Here is an 18185-nt window from a genome sequence, read left to right on the forward strand (position 1 = left end):
GATATATAGTTTATGGTGTTTAAGTTTCAATTAGCACGTTAAGAAAAAAATTTTGCGAAGAATACCCGCGAAGGTCTACCGCATCCTTAAAGAATCCTAAAAATGACGAATATTTTTTAATATTGACGCAAAACTTGCTCAAACCGACTTACATGGAAGATGTTGAAATGTTTCAAGAAAAAATGTGTTGATGGTATGCACTGCTTCTTTCTTCAAAAGCTTAACTATATTTATACGTAAATTAGAAAACTTACAGTCCTCTAATAGAAACAAAGGACACCGTTTGTTTTCATTACATCCTCTTATAAGTACGTGTATGTTCAGTCATACCATCAGGCCCACAAAATGTCAAAGTTATCTTCGTTAACCAAAGCGCGTTGGAGTTAAAATGGGAGCCTAGTGCAGTAACCGGTGATCAGACCCAGATGTTTTATGACGTCGACTGCCGTAAGCCGTGTGAAGGTGAAAATGACAACAAGTGCATAGATAGAGCTTGCAGGAGTAACGTCATTTTCATACCGAGAAAGGATGGCTTGAACGTTACTCACGTTATTGTTGGAAATTTGTTTCCATTTATAAACTACACCATGAAAATCTACGCAAAAAACCGAGTGAGCGATTTGGCGAAAAGAAAATATGGAATTGAGGCAAACTTCATGGAAATAACTATAAGGACTAACAGATCAGGTTAGTGCCGGTTCGTGTACTGAATAGAATATCATACAAATTCCTGTCGGTATGCTTCTCTCTCTCACATTGTGCTCAGGTACGGTCACATACAACTATATGTATTAATGCGTCTTTTCCAATAAGTTTGGTGTAAAACTTGGTCTGAATATGAGGGTTCATAACATTGTCCTAAAATTCAGATTTTTTCAACTGGCTCATTAATCACTGAGCAGTGATAGGACGAAATTAAAGATTAGGAGATTTTACTATAACAAGGCAGCTATATAGTTTGCCTTCTGTTACCTTGCTGCTTGAAAATTTGACCAATCATGCTCCAAATCTTAAGAGGCCCTGCGCCTAAGAAACGACCGATGATTTCTGGCTAAAAATTAAAATCGGTCGATTCTTATCTTCCAAGTAGAGGTTACCTAATACTATTTAAAAATGAATTTCTTTTGTTTCAGTTTCGCTTTAAACCAAAAATATATCCAGCCGCGAACTTGTTACGTCTGATAGCAGCAAAATCTGTCCCGAAATGTGCCCTTTCCAAAACCCGTTTCAAAAATCACTATCGCAACACAAAATAATGAGAAAACAACGTAGTTATGAAGAAAAAGGCCTTTAAATGCAATATAATTCGATAAACATCGAAAACCTGTAGAAGCGAATGAAAAATACATTTTCAAATATTACATATCAAATTAAATGGAGCGTTGGAGATGATTTTAAAACAATTATTTCTACAAAATTCAACGCTGTTGAAAGCAATCACAGTGATTAATCAGACATTAGAAGGATATACATTACATTTCTGGGAAAACATTTTTCGGCCAAAGTATATTAACCCGAAGTTCTAAAACGCCTTTGGTTATCATGAATTCTCGCATTGCGCATTTCCTTGGCTACCTGTCCTGCAAGAGCTTTCTGTCCAGTTTTCTCTCCTAGGTCAAACTTCTTTGTTAGATAATCTTTTACCTTTTGAGAAAACTGAGTAGAACCACTTCTTGCCTTGGCCAGAGCCCATCCTATGTTTGCTTCGGGAACAGATTTTTCGCTGTGAGCACATGTTGAATAAGTTTGGCAATGCTGGGGTTGACGATCTTCGGTTTGCACTGCACAGACGTAACAAGTTTGCGGCTCGATATTTTTGGTTTAAAGCGAAACTGAAGCAAAAGAAATTCATTTTAAAATAGTATTAGGTAACCTCTACTTGGAAGATAAAAATCGACCGATTTTAATTTTTAGCTAGAAATCATCGGTCGTTTCTTATGCGCAGGGCCTCTTAATTGGTCAAAGTCTTGTTTGTGCGAATCATCGTTTCCAAGACGAACAATTTCAACTGTTTTCCTAACTTTAACTAGATGATCTAGTTCTTCCACAAGGCTCACTAAGACTATAAGACCCATAGCGAGACAGGATTGATACCTTTCTGCAGGTATTGATACAGCACAGAGTATTAAGATCGCACCAGAGTTGATTACCTTATTGTTACATATTTTGACCGGACTAAGTCTCGCGATTGTTGAAAACTCGCTGAATTAAAGACCAGCTAAAACATTTTCGCAAAAACTAATCACATCAAATTAAATATTCCTGACAAGCAGTGAGGGAAAGCACAACGTTGCCAAAAGGAGTTGCTAGGGTAATGGAGGGCGAGTGAGCTCCTCCTCCCGAGGATCCATTCGAATGTACTTTTGTATAGCTCTGCTTTGTGGGAAGGAACATGTCAAATTGTTTTCAGTTTCGTTTGTTGTAATATAGTTATGTCTTTGGAAACTATTTTCAAGGAAGATAAAAATCAGTTCTGCCAATTTTGAGACTGTCTGTGTGTAAACACACATCAGTATTTGGAGAATTTTCGCGAAATTAAGTTTCTTTTACTATATATTTTTGGCAAAATCGCGAAACCATAGTCCTGCCAAATATGCCCCTTCCATTTATGCGAAATAAAGTTTCTGCGAAAATAAGTAACAAACAGTGAATGACCGAATTTTAAGATGGCGTTTTCATCTCTGTTGAAAAACTAGTTCCAGGTAAACCGGAATTGTCTGTCGTACAACCGGAAACGGCTGTGGTTGTATCTTGGACAATTGAGGACATGAACGGTGTCCTTAAAGAGTACCACCTGACTTATATAAGAGAAGATGATTTTTCAGAGACCCAGACTCTTGCCACCAAGAAAATGGAAGCACAGTTTGATTTAAAGGCGGGAAAAACTTACGAATTCCAGGTAAACATAATTTTTAATTAAGTTTAAGTTAGGTTAAAATTGTAAAAAGAAACTGCAGGGGATATAAGTATGATAAGAAAAGTTCAATCATCGCATTGAATAATAGAAAGTTATTTTATAAAATTAGTTCAAGTTTAGTTCGCAAAAAAATGGCATTCAGCTAGGATTCAGATGGTTAACGTCGAATGGTAATCAGCAGTGCTAAAGCTTATAGAATTCAAAAAGTAACTTAGACTCAAAGTTTTTCATATTTTAAGTGTTTTGGTACAATAATGATACTCTTCAGGTGAAGTGTTAGCGACAATGAAAAACATGGCTGAAAAAGAAAGTTCATCGAGTGTAATGCTTATTGTTCAAGCGAAATTTGTTAACAGTAGCGAAAAACTTTTAGAACTGTAATATTAGCTAGGGATAAACTGCTGGTGGTTTCAATAGGGTGATAATTTGCACCCTTACCTCCACGGGAAATATTCCTCAAGTTTAACAACATTCGAATTCGCCAATTTTGTTCTCTTGAGGAAGAAAGCTCTTCGTGGACTTTTCGATTTCTTCTCCTCAGGTATTTGCCATAAACGACCTTGGTAGGGGTCCTGCTGGTGTGAAGACATTCACACTTAGAGAAGGTTAGTTTGTATAACGTTGATTTACCAATCCACCCGTTAGACCGACATAGTTGCTAGGCTACCGTGTGTGACACTGACCAAACCTAGGTGAAGACCTCTATGAGAAGGCTTTGCCCGATGAGGCTGTTTTTTCAGTTTATTAGACGAAAACATTAAAATGAGAGTGCCTGCGTAGACAAACGTTTATATACTATAGAGCAATAAACTGACAAGACCACTAATTAATAGGTCAGGATGACGAGGATAAACAAGTATATTAAAAGAAAAACTTTTCATACGCGGCATAGCAGAAAGGTAGTTTCTAGTCTGATTTAGTCAGCTTTACTTTAATAAATGAAACATTCTTCCCCTTCACCCGACAGAATCCGATGTGACCATGTATCTCAAAATCATCTATGGATTAATTGGTTCATTGGCACTTTGCATTGTGTCTTTCGCCTGTTACATAATGTACAACAGGTCAGTCTGAGAACACTAATGAACTAAACATGAGGTTAGTATTCCTGTATAGTACTACTCTTCGCAGGATTTCAAGGACTACCATTGGCTAGAGGAATGTTCAACAAGTTCAGTAAGCATCAGTAGACTGAGTATTGACAGTGATAATACGGACGCGTCTGCATTGTGGCTTAAAATATTGTTGATACTTCGTTTCTTGTAAGCTTTACCCACAACGAATTCAATTTGGTGCTTTTTTTTTGGCAGATGGAACCGTCGAACAAAAGCAAACCGTGAGAAAATTCCTAAAACAACTGAAACCAGCGTTATGGTTTTTGAGGGTAATTTGCAATATTATGTCATTTTACGAGAAAATACTGGGACTTGGTTATTACAGTTTTAAATTAGGTAGTGAAACTTTTCAGTTTTGAACCAAATTAATGCGATGTCACTGTGTGTCATTAACTGACGTTTCACTTGATATAGAATTGTCGACGTATTTAATGCAAATGTCGTTTGTTTAATTCAGCCTGCTTAGATAGCAAAGACAAAGCCAATTTCTGAAAAAGGAAAAAGCAACAACCAAAAATAGGGAAAACAATTGCAAACAGTGAGGAAGTCTCCACATTTCCGTTATTCTATTTTTTCGTATTTGAATCAAGCACATTTGCGGGATAAACCTAAGTTGCTTCTGCGGGAACTACAGATTTAATCACTCATCCCATCTATTTTGTTTATGTTACTATCGTTAATTGTTATCACTAACTTTACATAGACGTCGCAATGGGTTCTTTCGCTGAGCGGCAAAAAGTGGATGACTTCAGACTTGATCGTGATCAAATAACAGTAGTAAAAGTGCTTGGGAGTGGCAACTTTGGTCAAGTGTCCAAAGCAGTTTATAAACCTTTAAATTCCGAAGTGGCTGTTAAGTCACTGAAAGGTACCCTTCATTTTTCTAACTTATTGTTATATCGCCTCACTTTTTGAAAGACGACAAAACTACTATCTTATCTTACAAACTCATTAATTAATTCTCATTCAAAACCGAGGAAAAAAGCTATTATAATATTATGTTGAGAATGTAACATCGTTTTCTTTCAAAATCACGGTAATTGTTGGCATTTGAATCTTTACCAATTTTCTAGGAGATGCCAAAAAGAAAGAATTACAAGACATGCTGACTGAATTGGATCTCATGAAAACCTTGAGGCCTCATCCCCATGTTGTTGACCTCATTGGCTGTTGTATTGAAAAAGGTACTGTAAACTATGATTGATTGTAATTTCTGATTTATTGCTGACAGCCTAATTTAATAATTCACCTAAAGACTATCCTATTAGATTGACTGACTCATCACCTTTACATACCTCTAGATCCACTCCTCATAGTGTTGGAGTATTTACCATACGGTGATCTGTTGGGATATCTGCGCAAGAGCAGAGGGATTGAGGATACTTATAACACAGGAGAAAAGAGACCAAGCTCAACACTTAAAGATAAGGACCTCTTGTCCTTCGCATGGATGATCGCTGATGGTATGAGTTATTTGTCAACAATGAAGGTAAACCATACCACACCTATTCCGTTAAAGCATCCAGAATCTCATTACGCCTTAAAATCATGTGTGACATGGGAGTGATGTGTTATACAAAAATAAAACATTTACGATGCAACTTTCCGATATCGTTCTAGGAGGAATGGTTTCGAATCACCTCTTAGTCTTTTATGCCTGCTGTCGGTCTTAAATACCTACCAAAACAAGTGATGTAACTTGGAGCAAGGTGCAAATGCGCTTTTCTGTACTGAATATCTCGGGGTATCAAGCTTGTGTCATTGTGCTGTGTTTCAGATTGTTCATCGTGATTTGGCAGCTCGCAACGTGTTAGTTGGGGACAACAAAGTGTGCAAGATTTCAGATCTTGGTTTAGCGCGTGGTTTGGAGGGAGATATTTACACGAGAAAAACTAAGGTGATTAGCAATAATATCTCCTATCTCCTAGTTTTGCGCCAACTCGCACTTTTTTATTTACTAACTGACGAAAAAGGTGTTTAGAACTTTCAGCTGTCTCTTTTTTTGAAATCATATTTAATGTTTATATGATTGTTCTTTTCAAGGCTCGTCTTCCAGCCAAGTGGATGCCCCCAGAATCTCTCTTTTATGGCAGATCTACCACTATGAGCGACGTGTAGGTTGTTTCAATTTAATGGCATTGCTAGTCATTTCTAGGGGAACCTTAAAAGCTGCGCGCTCAGCCAGTGGAAATAAATAACCGATTAGGAAAAAAGCTCTTACGCTGCACTTGAACTGTATCATCAGGAGAGTTAGAGCAGTTTTCAATTTTTTGTCGAGAGTTTTAAGGTGTAACTTTGATTTCTCTTCTCTGTGCTTGGTCCTAAAAGGTCGCGCGCCACTTTCTAAACAAAAAAAAATTCCAAACCAAAACTAGTCGCGACTTGTTAACTCGCGTTTTCCTACGCTTCAGGTGGTTTGGTTTTTTTTTTCACTTTAAGCTCTCCTGGCTCCATGTGATATGTTTCTTGGCACTGATTGGCTGCTATGATTACTTTGTTTTTTCGTTTTACGACAGTCAATGGAAACTACCATACGAAAAAAATAAAAAAGGTGTTGATAAAAATTGCTTCTGCCTTTTTGTCTTAAACAGATGGTCATACGGCATAGTGATGTGGGAGGTCTTTACCATTGGTATGTGGATATTTGCGAAGAAGAATTGTAAGGCTACTTTATAACCCCGCACCGCCTTGTTTCGCACCATCTCGCTACCGTCTTGATCCCTGACGGATTTTACACCTTCTTTTACATCAAGACAAATAATTACTACTGATGCACATAACGACGGGATTGTTTTATCGGTATTTCCATAAATCGGCTGAGGCATTATCGTCGCAGTGGGTTCCATATATAATTGTCAGGATTGCGTTTGAAAGTATATTAGTGCACGGTCATAAAAACATAAATTTCTTTAGTATTGAACCAGTTATAAGGAAAAGTGAGAATCACCATGATCAGTGGATTCCATTGGCCTTATCGCCTGAGGAACGTTTCGATAGAAAATGTGCAATATCTCATGAGCAGTGCAGTTTTGTTGTTTTGCGACAAATGATCATGTGGAAACCAGGGAGCCTCTCATTTGTATATACAAAAAGAAAAAAAATCGCAAAAAATATATGAAAAAGAACTATCTGGGACATTTGCTTCCCTGTTGCAGTAACTAAAGGGGAAGATTTCCAACTAAAGGAGGACTCTTCTGGCTATAAACCAATGCCAGTGATGGTACAGTGTATGTGTGATTCAATAACTAGTCTGTTATATTTTCAGGTGGATCACCATATCCCGGAGTAAAATCAAGAGAAATAGCTGGCTTACTGCAGACAGGATACCGTATGCCTAAGCCACCTCACATCTCACAAGATCTGTGAGTACTTTAAAAGCTCTTTCATTGCACCAATTAAAATTAGTATTTCGACAAACGTCACTCATATAGCTAGGTATTTCACAGTTAACTTTCAAACCACAGTGAAAAAGACAACCTTGCATTGAAGGTATCGTGAGAAAAATACGAATGTCATTCTTCTTTCAGATATTCCATCATGACCAAATGTTGGGAAGAGCAACCTAAAAAGAGACCAACATTCCTGTGGCTCTGCTCGGCGGTCAAACGATTATTGGATGATTATAAGGTTTGTCTCTTGGTCGTCCTTGAACATGTCCTATTTTGCTTTTTTTCTTTGTTGGTGCTATACACTACGCAAATTAGAACAGCTTGGGAGCCACTAAAATGAGAAATGTTCTGTATGGGAATTGTTTAGGACTTCAAGATATGTTTAAATCCTCATAAAAGTCTTGCGAGCCTTTTTTCATATGCAACAAGACCACACATATATTTTTACCTTTTGAGCGATGTGTCCTTGACCGTTATAGAAGGGCTTAATTCTCATTCGATAATCGTCATCGCTAGGCGTGTTTGGTCTGTCCTTATCCTTGATCACAACTCTCTAAGAGAAGTTTTGGTTACGTTTTAGTTCTCAAAGATTGGTTGTTTTCAAGTAATTTGTTGTCCATTTCGAATGTCTTCTGAAATTTTTTTGGTGAGCACTCTAAAAGGTCAGCTGCCTGTTCCGTAAGCTCAAACATGCCCAGCGATAGCATATTTTAGAGCCTGTATTTAAGGCTGACTAAGGGAGAAACAGAGACAGAGACAGACACAAACACATGTACAGAGACAAAGATACTCGGATAGTGGACAAAGGTTCCTAATCGGACTCTTGGTACCTACGTTTGCGCGAGGTGCTCGAGCCAGCTAATACCAACAGTCCAAAATGTATATTGTGCTAGTGTTGTTTCTGTTTTTATCTTTGTTTGAGGACATCTTTCTTTACGAACTTTTGTTCCAGCAACATTCTACTTTGGACTAAAAGTTTGCAACCATAGAAGTATAAGGGTATTTTGGAACATAAAAAAAGTGGAAGGGGAGGGCGGAAATGGCAATGATTGTTGCATTTTGGGAAAGGATACGAGAAGTCATACATTTTCAATCAAGTAGTTCGGTTTTTTGTTTTTCTTTTGTTTTTGTTTTGATAATATCAACTCAGCGAGCTCGCCTTTTTCAACTGGTGGCTGAAACACAATACGATGCCAATTAAACAAAAAAAGGCCACAGATACGCGAAAACAAAGCTAAGCAAACACGAAAAGCACGAACAAAGATTATCCAGACGCCTACACAACTCTCATCTATCTTATCTGTTCTCTAGACATATGTGAACTTGGAAGTCTACGAAGGCGATAACTACATCAACTTTGATGTAATAACGAACAAAGAGTGATAAAAGATATCCAATTATTACCATAAAGACGGGAGCGTGGACGCCCGGTGCCTAGTTTGAATTAGCTTAATCCTTATCCTTCATCTTCGATTCCCTGTGGCAAATCAGATGGGATAAGATAATGTTACAAATGCTGCATCATGAACTTAACACAGTTTTTCTCGAGATACCACAAACCTTATGTAAGGTTCTAAATCGTTACTATATGTAAATATGAAAATGAAGAACCTTTCTTTAATGTGAGGTTCCTACTGGAAATCTGCTTGGTTAGATACGTATTGTAGTTGCTAGTTGGGACAAGATTCAAAATGGCAGGGTATATAGTTGAATTTTTGGTTTACTTCAGATAAAGGCTGTACGTATTTTGCTTTGTTTTGTAACTACGATTTGCCCTAGCTGCAAAGCTGCTTCGACACGCGTAAGTGCAACGTACGAATTAAAAGCACATTTGAAGACGATACCAAGAAGCTTAGGTTACCCTTTAGAATATCATAGTACGGTCTGACTGAATCATACTTTCTGATATGCTATCCTGTGGCGAGGATAAAAATTATATAGTAGCTAAAAATGTCAGATTTCACTTTTTTCGTCATGTCTTGCATTCCAGTAAAAAGCTTTAAAATAAAAGAAGTAACGACAATGTTTGAGAACATATACTTATAAGTATGCAATATCAAAGTGTGCATTATTATTAATAAATTTTGATCGAAATACTGCAGTTTTGAAAGATTGCACTTAAAGTCTCGTGAAGATGTCAACGTAGTGTCGCAACATTCTTAATCTATGTTTGTTCCTAGCATTTTAATTACAGACACAGAGCTAATTCTGCTGCTACATTAACTTCTAGAACGGTCTTTGTGATTATCAAATCAAATCGTCACTATTTTGTTCTCGAAAATTCTTGATCTGTTAGGAGATTTGAAGAAACATCACTGGAATTAAGATGCCTTCCAAAGCCCTAAGGCCGTAAGCACGTCATGTTGAGTAATTTTTGGGCCGTAACATGAGAACCTTCGTTGCATATGGAGCTTAACATCTTAGTGTTTAATGATCGAATGCTGGCATAAAGACAAAACCAAACGGCCTAATTTTTCTGATATTGTCAATCGCCTGGATGAACTAATTCGATCCCCAGAATTCCTGAAGGGTGATTCATCCTCTCTCCCAGAGAGGTAAGTTTCCATCTTATTATAACAGAATGTGCTTTTTTGTCAAGGAAGGTAGCCAAGGATCATTAATAAAGACCACTTTTTTTGTCTTTTTTTAAAAAAATCTACGAATCTATCTGATTTCGTTCTTTTCAATATCTCTTCATCAACCTTCTTAACGAAAAAAAAAGGCCTTGAAATTCTTCTAAATAGCCCTCTCTTGATTTTTGTTTAGTTGACATCAGAACAGTTGAATGTTTTGTATCTTTACGAGGTGCATTCGAAATATCCAAGGACTCGGAGGACTTAGAAGAAAAGGCTGAAAACTGCAGTAGGCGCGAAAGCTGATAAAACTCCATTCCAAAAACAAATGAACACCCGCTCAAAAGATTCTACGTTACAAAAAATGAAATGAGTGAAAAACTTTAGAAAAAGGAAAGGTCAAGGCATTTTTAGTCCTTGATTAAAAACACTCCCTTAAGAAATCCTTACTGATTTATTCATGCATCATTTCAGTCCTAAAGCAAACCGCACCCCAGAATTCTAGTCAGTAGACGAGTGGCTACAACACATCAATATGGGGAAGTATTCCGAATTATTCCGGGATGCACGGATCGATGATATGAACAAAGTCGCTGAACTGAAGGAAAAACAATGGAGAGAAATGGGTATCAGCTTGATTGGGCATCGAAATAAAATGCAAAAGAGTATCAATGCTATGAAATCACAACATTATAACGGTGGCATGGATGCAGATTAGTGGCTATGATGTAATCAAGAAAATGCCATTTCAGGAACATTTTCTGCTTGAAACTGAGCTGGTGATCAATAAGCAGTAGAAAATATTTAACCTTTTACGAAAGAAAGTCGTCAAATGTCTCGAATGTTTTGGGGACCAGTCAATATTTCAACGCCTGGGTGGGGGACCCGAAAACCATGCGACCAAAATTCTCCAACCACCCCCCCCCCCCCATTCAACCCCCCTCCTCCTCAGGCGATAAACAGTGACTGGTCACTTAGATTTACTGGTTAAAAGTTGTCGAAGGAAATTTCCTTACGTTATGGAAATAGGGAGTCGTAAACTGCCTTTCATTCTATTAGGTTTACTGGTTAAAATTTTCTAATGATTTTTCCTTATGTTATGGACGGAGAGAACTCGTTTTATTTTTAATCATTGCACGAGCCATTCGAACTCTGATCAAGGTTGTCATTCACGAGGAAATAGTGATGGTTCCTTGAATACTAACACATTTTTACACTCAAGTGCGACAGCTCAAACAATAGATATGACTTTGGAACTTGGGGATCAAAATCTTCTTCCCAGTACAGAGAATTTAATTTTTCATATTGCCTAGATACATATTTTACTTTGAAGAAGACAGTGTTGATTTTGGTATTCGAATGTGGGTCTTCTTACAGGAAATTTAAGAATTTTTGTATTTTACAAGTACTTTCAGATCCATTTTATAATTTTTGAGTGAATTACTCCATCACAAAAGGATTAAGTACTTGACTATTTCAATATTTTTATTTCGGTATTGACAGTTTCATCATTTCAAATTAAATCAATAATCTACTTTGAAATGATATTGTATTTGGAAACAATTTTCTTGAACCTTAGGAAAGAATAAAACAAATACAGCAACAAATTTCTGGTTTAAACTCTGTTTGAAGAAACCGTTCATAAAGATCTGGGCAAGTATTTTACATTCCAAAGAGAAAACTAAGGGACATGAAGTAAAGCCTTTTTTCTGTTTGATGTCAAGCTTGTTTATTCAAATTACACCAAGTTTACCATAACCAATTCAGAAACTATGTTCATCACTGTAACAAGGTTGTTTTTTAAATACAATTGCGACTGTGTGACTATTACACGCTGGGGAAGCTTAACCTGGCATTGCATCACCATTTCTTTCAGCGAGTCTACTCGGTAAATTTAAAATTTGTCACGAACAACTAATAAATCAGAACCAATATTTATTTCTCACACAATTCCTTGGTTGTTACGTTTCTATTACCCTCCCTGATGTAATCTTCGGTGAAATAATTCTAGCCGAACTCTGCCGATATTAGGCAGGGAGCAAAAATGAGTGCCTGATCATGATGAATTGGAGGGTTAACTTGAGGGGTAACTTGCTGTGCACAAAGATGTCCTCAAGCAGGATTGTTAATACTCCTTGTCACTTCATGCTTAATAAATCGTGATGAGCTGTGACAGCTTAGGGTACTTGGCTTGTAAAATGTAAGCTTTCTTTCCAACAGAGTTCCCTCAGAATATCACTCCGTTTTTTATTACCATTCAGTCTTTATCACTCCCTAATAACTGTAATCTGACTGTGTCTGTTAGTGTATCCCGAGTGTTTTTGTTGTTGTTGTTTTCATAGACGCAAAATTTCTTTCATGGTAATGTTTTTTCGTCTTTGGGTCGAACATGACTCGCTGTTATTTAGCATCAGATATCTTTGTTACAGGCAGCAAGTCTCTCTAAAAGCTGTCAAGTGCGTTTTGGTGCGAAAATTCAATTTCTTTCAAACTTTGCCCATGAGTCTATCTTAGTCTAAACCACCTTGTTTTTTCAAACATTGCAAAATAAATTTTTGCCGAGCGAAAATCGCTTCAACGTTTAAAGTCCAATCTTTAACAGCGCCGGTCATCAAAAATGGAACAAACTGCCGAGCTCGTCTTTTCACAAAACTCTGGTATGATAAATTGTTCTTGCTTTGCATATTTAGATCAATCCTCTATCATAGCGAATCACACAAGTTCTGCTTTTTTCGCTTTTTTTTAACTCTAAAAATTATTTTTTCAGTTCGAGATCTACTTTGCCACTGCCGCTAGGGCCATGAATATGCAATTTAAATCTCGGCCCAGCGCAGAAGTTCACCTTCTTCTCCAATCAGACAGACAGACAGACACAATGTAGAGGAGTATAAAATAATAATAATAATAAAAAAAAGATAAAAACGTGTTGTGTTTCAGCGAACCTTTAGGACAAGCCGGCTAACATATTATGTACATATTCAAAAATCCCCACCAAACATTACACAACCGGCCTGTAGCGAACAGCTCTTGGAGAAACTGCGTCTCAGTTACCTTAAATATTAAGTTTCCTAAGTACTTGGTACAGTTTTACTTGCAATTCTGTGGTATAATTTTGGAGTTCATGAGCGAATGCTAAATTTAGGACTACGATGTACATTGCCGTAGGTCGACGCTATCACGGGCTCAAATACGAAATTTCCTCCTTTAACGCATAGTATGTCTTGTATTTATCAGGAGCAAACTGGCCGTAAGCCCCGATGTATGGGCTCTGCTAACGACTGGGGCTATTGGCTATTTGTAAATCGTAAGTACTATTCCGATTTCTGCTCTAAATCAGTAATGGTTCGTATCATTCTAAACAACTGCGTGTAGACTAGAGCAAGGAATATAATTCTAATTGGCATGAGATTTTTCGCCTTCTTCGTTTAGATGAAAGTGAAATTCCCTTTCATACTTAAGTACAGCATAACCATGGGAATCTTTGATTAAGTTTGTTTAATCGGTAACTATGCATAAGGCCAAATTTCAGTCTTCTGATCAGAAGAGCGTTTCGATAAATTTTCCTACGGAATGTGATTACATATTCACTATTAGACCTAAGCTTATTACGAACGTAATTGCTTGCAGACTGAATGAGGAAGTGTGGAACCCCAAGGAAACAACGGTTATTGACAAAAGTAGCGCCTGGCCGTTGTAATATGATACCTAAACATCGACAGTTAGAAAAATATTACAGGCTTCAATATTATGTTTGCGTAAGACTTGCTATGGCGCAAAGGCTGTTAACTCGGTTCCGTGGTCATATGCAAGTTCTGGTAATAATCATTAATAAACGAATAATGATGATTTAAAGAAAACCGACGTGGCTTGAGAATTTAAGGTTATACAAGACAGTAGTATTTTCTCTCAGACCCAACTAAGGATTGCTACTAACAAATCTAGTTCTTAATTCGTTGATCAGCAACAAATTTGTATCACCACGATCATATTTCGAACCGAACGTGACAACATCTTTGTTAGTTTCGAAACGCTTAGTTAATACACACTTTATTATCCTTTTTGTTCTGATTCATTTTTATCAATAAATCTTTCGTTAGCTAATGGTTATTACACTATAAGTTTGTCAATTCCCGATCAATTCCCATTTAAGTACACGTGTAAAGATTCTATTTCAATCATCGCTACTAAATCAGCGCTACTAATTGAATCGTCGCTGCTAGATAATCGCTACAAGCTATTTGCCACCGTTAGGAGCTATACCAAAGTAAGTCTTTATTTCTTTTACATTTACGTTGTTCTTCTTTTGTATGTATTATTGGCGTATTATTATTCAGTTTTCCGTGCAATCGCCTCATGTTTAGTTAGGTTAATGTTACATTTCGCAACTCATTTTTCTTAATTTAGTTTCTGTTGTATTTTCCTTTAGTTCGAACCACACGCAACCTCAACCACTACTCTCATCAAGCAAAAAAAAACGTCTTAGCGCTATCATCTAAAATTAATAAAGATTACTGTGTGCGTTAGAATTGTCTGCTTAGGTAACCTTTTGAGGTTACAACTTGAGTAAGACTTTTACTCTGTGTCCTCTGTGAAGCCAAGCATGTATATCGAAGGGTAATCACAAATTCACTTTTACACGAGCACTTTAGAAGTTTCAAAACGACCTGACCGGATTGGCGGAACTAGTGAGATAGCAAAAGTGTACCACGGTTTGCTTCACGGATTCCGTTCACGAGCACACCTAACGGGAACAGGAAACAACAGAAATCCACAAACACTATTTAACCAATTCAAAGCCTTGGCTGTGCTCAGTTCTGTTGCAGAGCACTTAGGAAGCAACTAGAGTACTCAAAAAGCGGAGAGAAACACTAGATGTCTCTATTTGTTTTATAATAAAGAATCTCTTTAATTAATTCCCCAATTTCCAAAAAAATCTTATTTTCAAAGTGAACAAAAGTGTAGTCAGTATGCTCTATACTCTTGTAAAACACACTACAATGAGCCAATCATCATCTTTGATAAAATGGTTCAAATAATCTAATCGGTTGAACAAGACTACAACTGTCAAAAATGTCAAACTATCAAAGCTCACAATCCGTCAAAGTTCACAATTTGCAATAGTTTACGAACTGAAATACTTCAGCGCGGCAAGTTGAATTTAACACTTTTGCCTGAAGTTTTTTAAGTCTCTAATACAGAATCTGAACGTAAAATACTCCTAGAAATCCGGACGAGTTGAAGCTCATAAACACACGCGGTTTTTTTTTTTGCCTAGCAATTAGAAAAAAAACTGCTCAAGGCGGTGTTTTATAAATGAACGACGGTCGAATTCACCGGAACATATAGATTGCTCGCGGTGACAGCGCCGTGAAACTTGGCTGCTGAGACTGATGTGGCCTTCCACTCGAAGCATTGGAAGGATATCAGAGTAAGCTCTCAGTTGTTTTACTCGAAGCGCGGCTGATGTAATTTCTGACGCTTGCTTCACCGCGATGACCGGAGATCGCTAAGATAAGCCCTCTGCGATGGACCTCAGCATGATCGCAGTCGCTCTGACACCGTCATGATCAGTATTAATTTTAACAGTTATACCAGTTTGGCTATATTTGTCATAATTCGGTCTTTTTTCTTTTGTTTTTGAACACGAAACTATGCATATTATACGAGTGTTAGAAAATGGCTCCGGTTGCTCTTGCATACGGCGGAGAAAAAGCTTAGACAGAAGCATATTAATGAATGACTTAAGAGAAAGCAACATGAATGTTTGTCACACCACCAGGTGTGACAAACTGACAAGTCAAAATTGCTAGGTCAAACCGACAGTGCAGGCAGGACATTGTAGGGCATATCTGTGACTGCCAAGTCAAGATTTGTCCTTAACCAACTTTAATCCACAGTATATGATATTCTAATGCAGCGGATATGCAAAAAAGCCAGATTTTAAACTAATATCAACCGAGACGTTTTTAGAGAAATCGAGGCTCATTTTTACTAAGAGACAGTCTGAGAACATAATATCATTACTCAAGACTGATCGACTTATTTACTTCGACGTTCGTCACCAACAGTTCCCGCCTCAGTTTTATGACACCTAACCGGGCAACGTAAAGGCGACAGTCGAGGTTTGTCATTGGCACCTGTTTTGACAAGCATGTACGTATGTCAGCATGACGCTAACAGTAAGCAAGCTGATACAGGAAATTTGCATTTGTCTGACGAAAGTTTTTCAATTTATCATCACTTTTCGAACAATCTTTTGTGTAATTTCGATCAATCTGAAATGCACTGTATAGCAGTGAACCATGCACAGTAATGTAATAGGTACTTGGAAGACTTTATAAGTAGATGTAGATCAAGAATCAAACATCCTACAACGGCACATAGCGATGCAAGCCTTTCAGCTAAATGTCTTACATGCACACAGAGCTTGCAGTGATCATTTATTTTTTTCAATATTTGGGGTAACATTGAGAAGGATTATTTTCAAATATAAGTTCCATTATCCTGGAAAGGGGACGGGGGGAGGGGGGATTAGGAAAAAAGCTGCTTCCTTGTAGTTACTTTACCTTTTTTCACAAGGGGATAATGTATTTGATATCTTGATTCAACAACAGGTCAACGTTCATCATATGCTGTATGGATCATTTTTTGGTCAGTTTCAATTCTTCTACTTTTTGTGACCCTTTCATCCTCTGATGAAGGTATGTGGGATTAATAAAGAGGGTTGTCATGAGGTGATGGATTATACGGCTAAAAGTTAAAATTTTGGCCAGTCTACAGCTAGCGGTTTGTTTTTTTCCGTTATGGTTAAATTACAAAGTTTTACATGAACTTTTATTTACAACTTATGGTCAAAATTAGTCCATTTTTACGACTATCGGCTAAAGTTTTTGACCGTTTCGCGGCTAACGGCTAACCACATGAGACCTTTAATAAAGTTTGATACTTTTTTTCTTGAGCCACGTTACTCAAGTCCTTTCCTATTTAATAAGGGCTCCTGTCAGTAATAGTTGTACGGAAAAGAAAATTAACCGTTTTTCCACACAGAAAAATTATATCATTATTTGTTAATGTACGTGAGATAACGTCGTTACCTGAAAGGAATGATTTTTCAGTGTCATAAAATATCTGATCACGAAATACTGTACGCTTCCTCATTGGTGAAGTGCTAAGATGTGGGTACGTTAGCATCATTGTGAAGTTTTAGATTCGCGCCTCCTCCTGGAGAAATATTGTATTCAAGCGATTGAGCACTTTTGCTGCATTAAAGTGGCCTTATCTTACAATGCGGGGCATGCCGGAAAGAATTTGAGGAAGTTTCGGAAGCTTTCGACTACTTCTCGGGTTTGAATAACTTCTCCTGGCCCTCGTCGTGTTTAACTGAGGCTATATAAACACCGAGAGTCCCCGTTGTTGAAGTGGTTCTCTCTTTGTATCACACGTGCTCACGAGGAAGTTACATAACAGTCAATATTGATGAAAAGGGAATGCATTTACCACATGGATTAACGTGACTATGCGAGTTGCCTTCTTTATTCACACAGTGTTCATTTTTGTCAGATCAGAAAGTTGTCACATTTACACAACTTCTAACTAACCTTTCAACATATTTCTCTGTAGTGATTTTAGAGAAACAGCCAATACCAAGTAAGATTTGGTTCTGGGAAGCATCAAGGCCGGCCAATCCAACCTTTGGGCCGTCTGGGGTATGATTACATGATTACATCTTTCAACTGTTGTTTTTGCTTGGTGATTAAAATAAAAAACTAAATGACAAAGAGAATTGTTACCTTTCGCTGAAAAATTCTTATCCGGGTTTAGGCAAATGAGCTGTTTTCACTTTTGAGTGTGCTTCACAATGCGACAGAAAATGAAGGAGGGTTTCTCAAATACCAATCATTCAAACCAGTTTATTTTTGGTTTAGATTGGGTGCTCCGGCTGTCTCTAGATTGCAGGGAAAATCTCTGACCGGGCCTCGTCTGGGTCTAATTCATATTCTTCAATACTCTTTGAATATTTTTTTACATCTGTTATTTTAAGGTGAAGATTAATATTATATGGTTCGTAGGCACTCTTATCCTTTAAATAAATACCGAAATGAAGCTTCGATATTTATTTAAAGATAATCACACGATCTATCACAACATATTCTTTTCCTTTTTGTTTTTTCCCTTTCTAATCAAAATTATC

General features: G+C 37.3%; 2 protein-coding genes across 2 annotated transcripts in view; both read left to right on the plus strand.

The window, feature by feature from the left end:
* The window catches only part of LOC149041395 (ephrin type-A receptor 3-like), a 13932-nt gene extending 3111 nt beyond the window's left edge, over positions 1-10821 (plus strand). The window contains exons 3-17 of the mRNA XM_089181186.1: positions 325-687; positions 2697-2899; positions 3459-3522; positions 3885-3981; positions 4228-4301; positions 4736-4900; positions 5106-5216; positions 5334-5521; positions 5810-5929; positions 6076-6146; positions 6624-6664; positions 7298-7394; positions 7560-7659; positions 8733-9976; positions 10469-10821. Coding sequence (XP_089037312.1) covers positions 325-687; positions 2697-2899; positions 3459-3522; positions 3885-3981; positions 4228-4301; positions 4736-4900; positions 5106-5216; positions 5334-5521; positions 5810-5929; positions 6076-6146; positions 6624-6664; positions 7298-7394; positions 7560-7659; positions 8733-8804 — 1766 coding nt within the window. The 3' untranslated portion in view covers positions 8805-9976; positions 10469-10821. The remainder of the gene's footprint in view (positions 1-324; positions 688-2696; positions 2900-3458; positions 3523-3884; positions 3982-4227; positions 4302-4735; positions 4901-5105; positions 5217-5333; positions 5522-5809; positions 5930-6075; positions 6147-6623; positions 6665-7297; positions 7395-7559; positions 7660-8732; positions 9977-10468) is intronic.
* Positions 1-18185, plus strand: part of LOC149041392 (ephrin type-A receptor 4-B-like) — a 75091-nt gene that overhangs the window by 47556 nt on the left and 9350 nt on the right. The window contains exons 2-3 of the mRNA XM_089180859.1: positions 16609-16695; positions 17615-17700. Of these exons, the coding sequence (XP_089036985.1) occupies positions 16609-16695; positions 17615-17700 (173 nt within the window). The remainder of the gene's footprint in view (positions 1-16608; positions 16696-17614; positions 17701-18185) is intronic.

Source organism: Pocillopora damicornis, chromosome 8 (genome assembly GCF_964200805.1).
Source record: "Pocillopora damicornis chromosome 8, jaPocDami1.2, whole genome shotgun sequence".
Classification (NCBI taxonomy): domain Eukaryota; kingdom Metazoa; phylum Cnidaria; class Anthozoa; order Scleractinia; family Pocilloporidae; genus Pocillopora; species Pocillopora damicornis.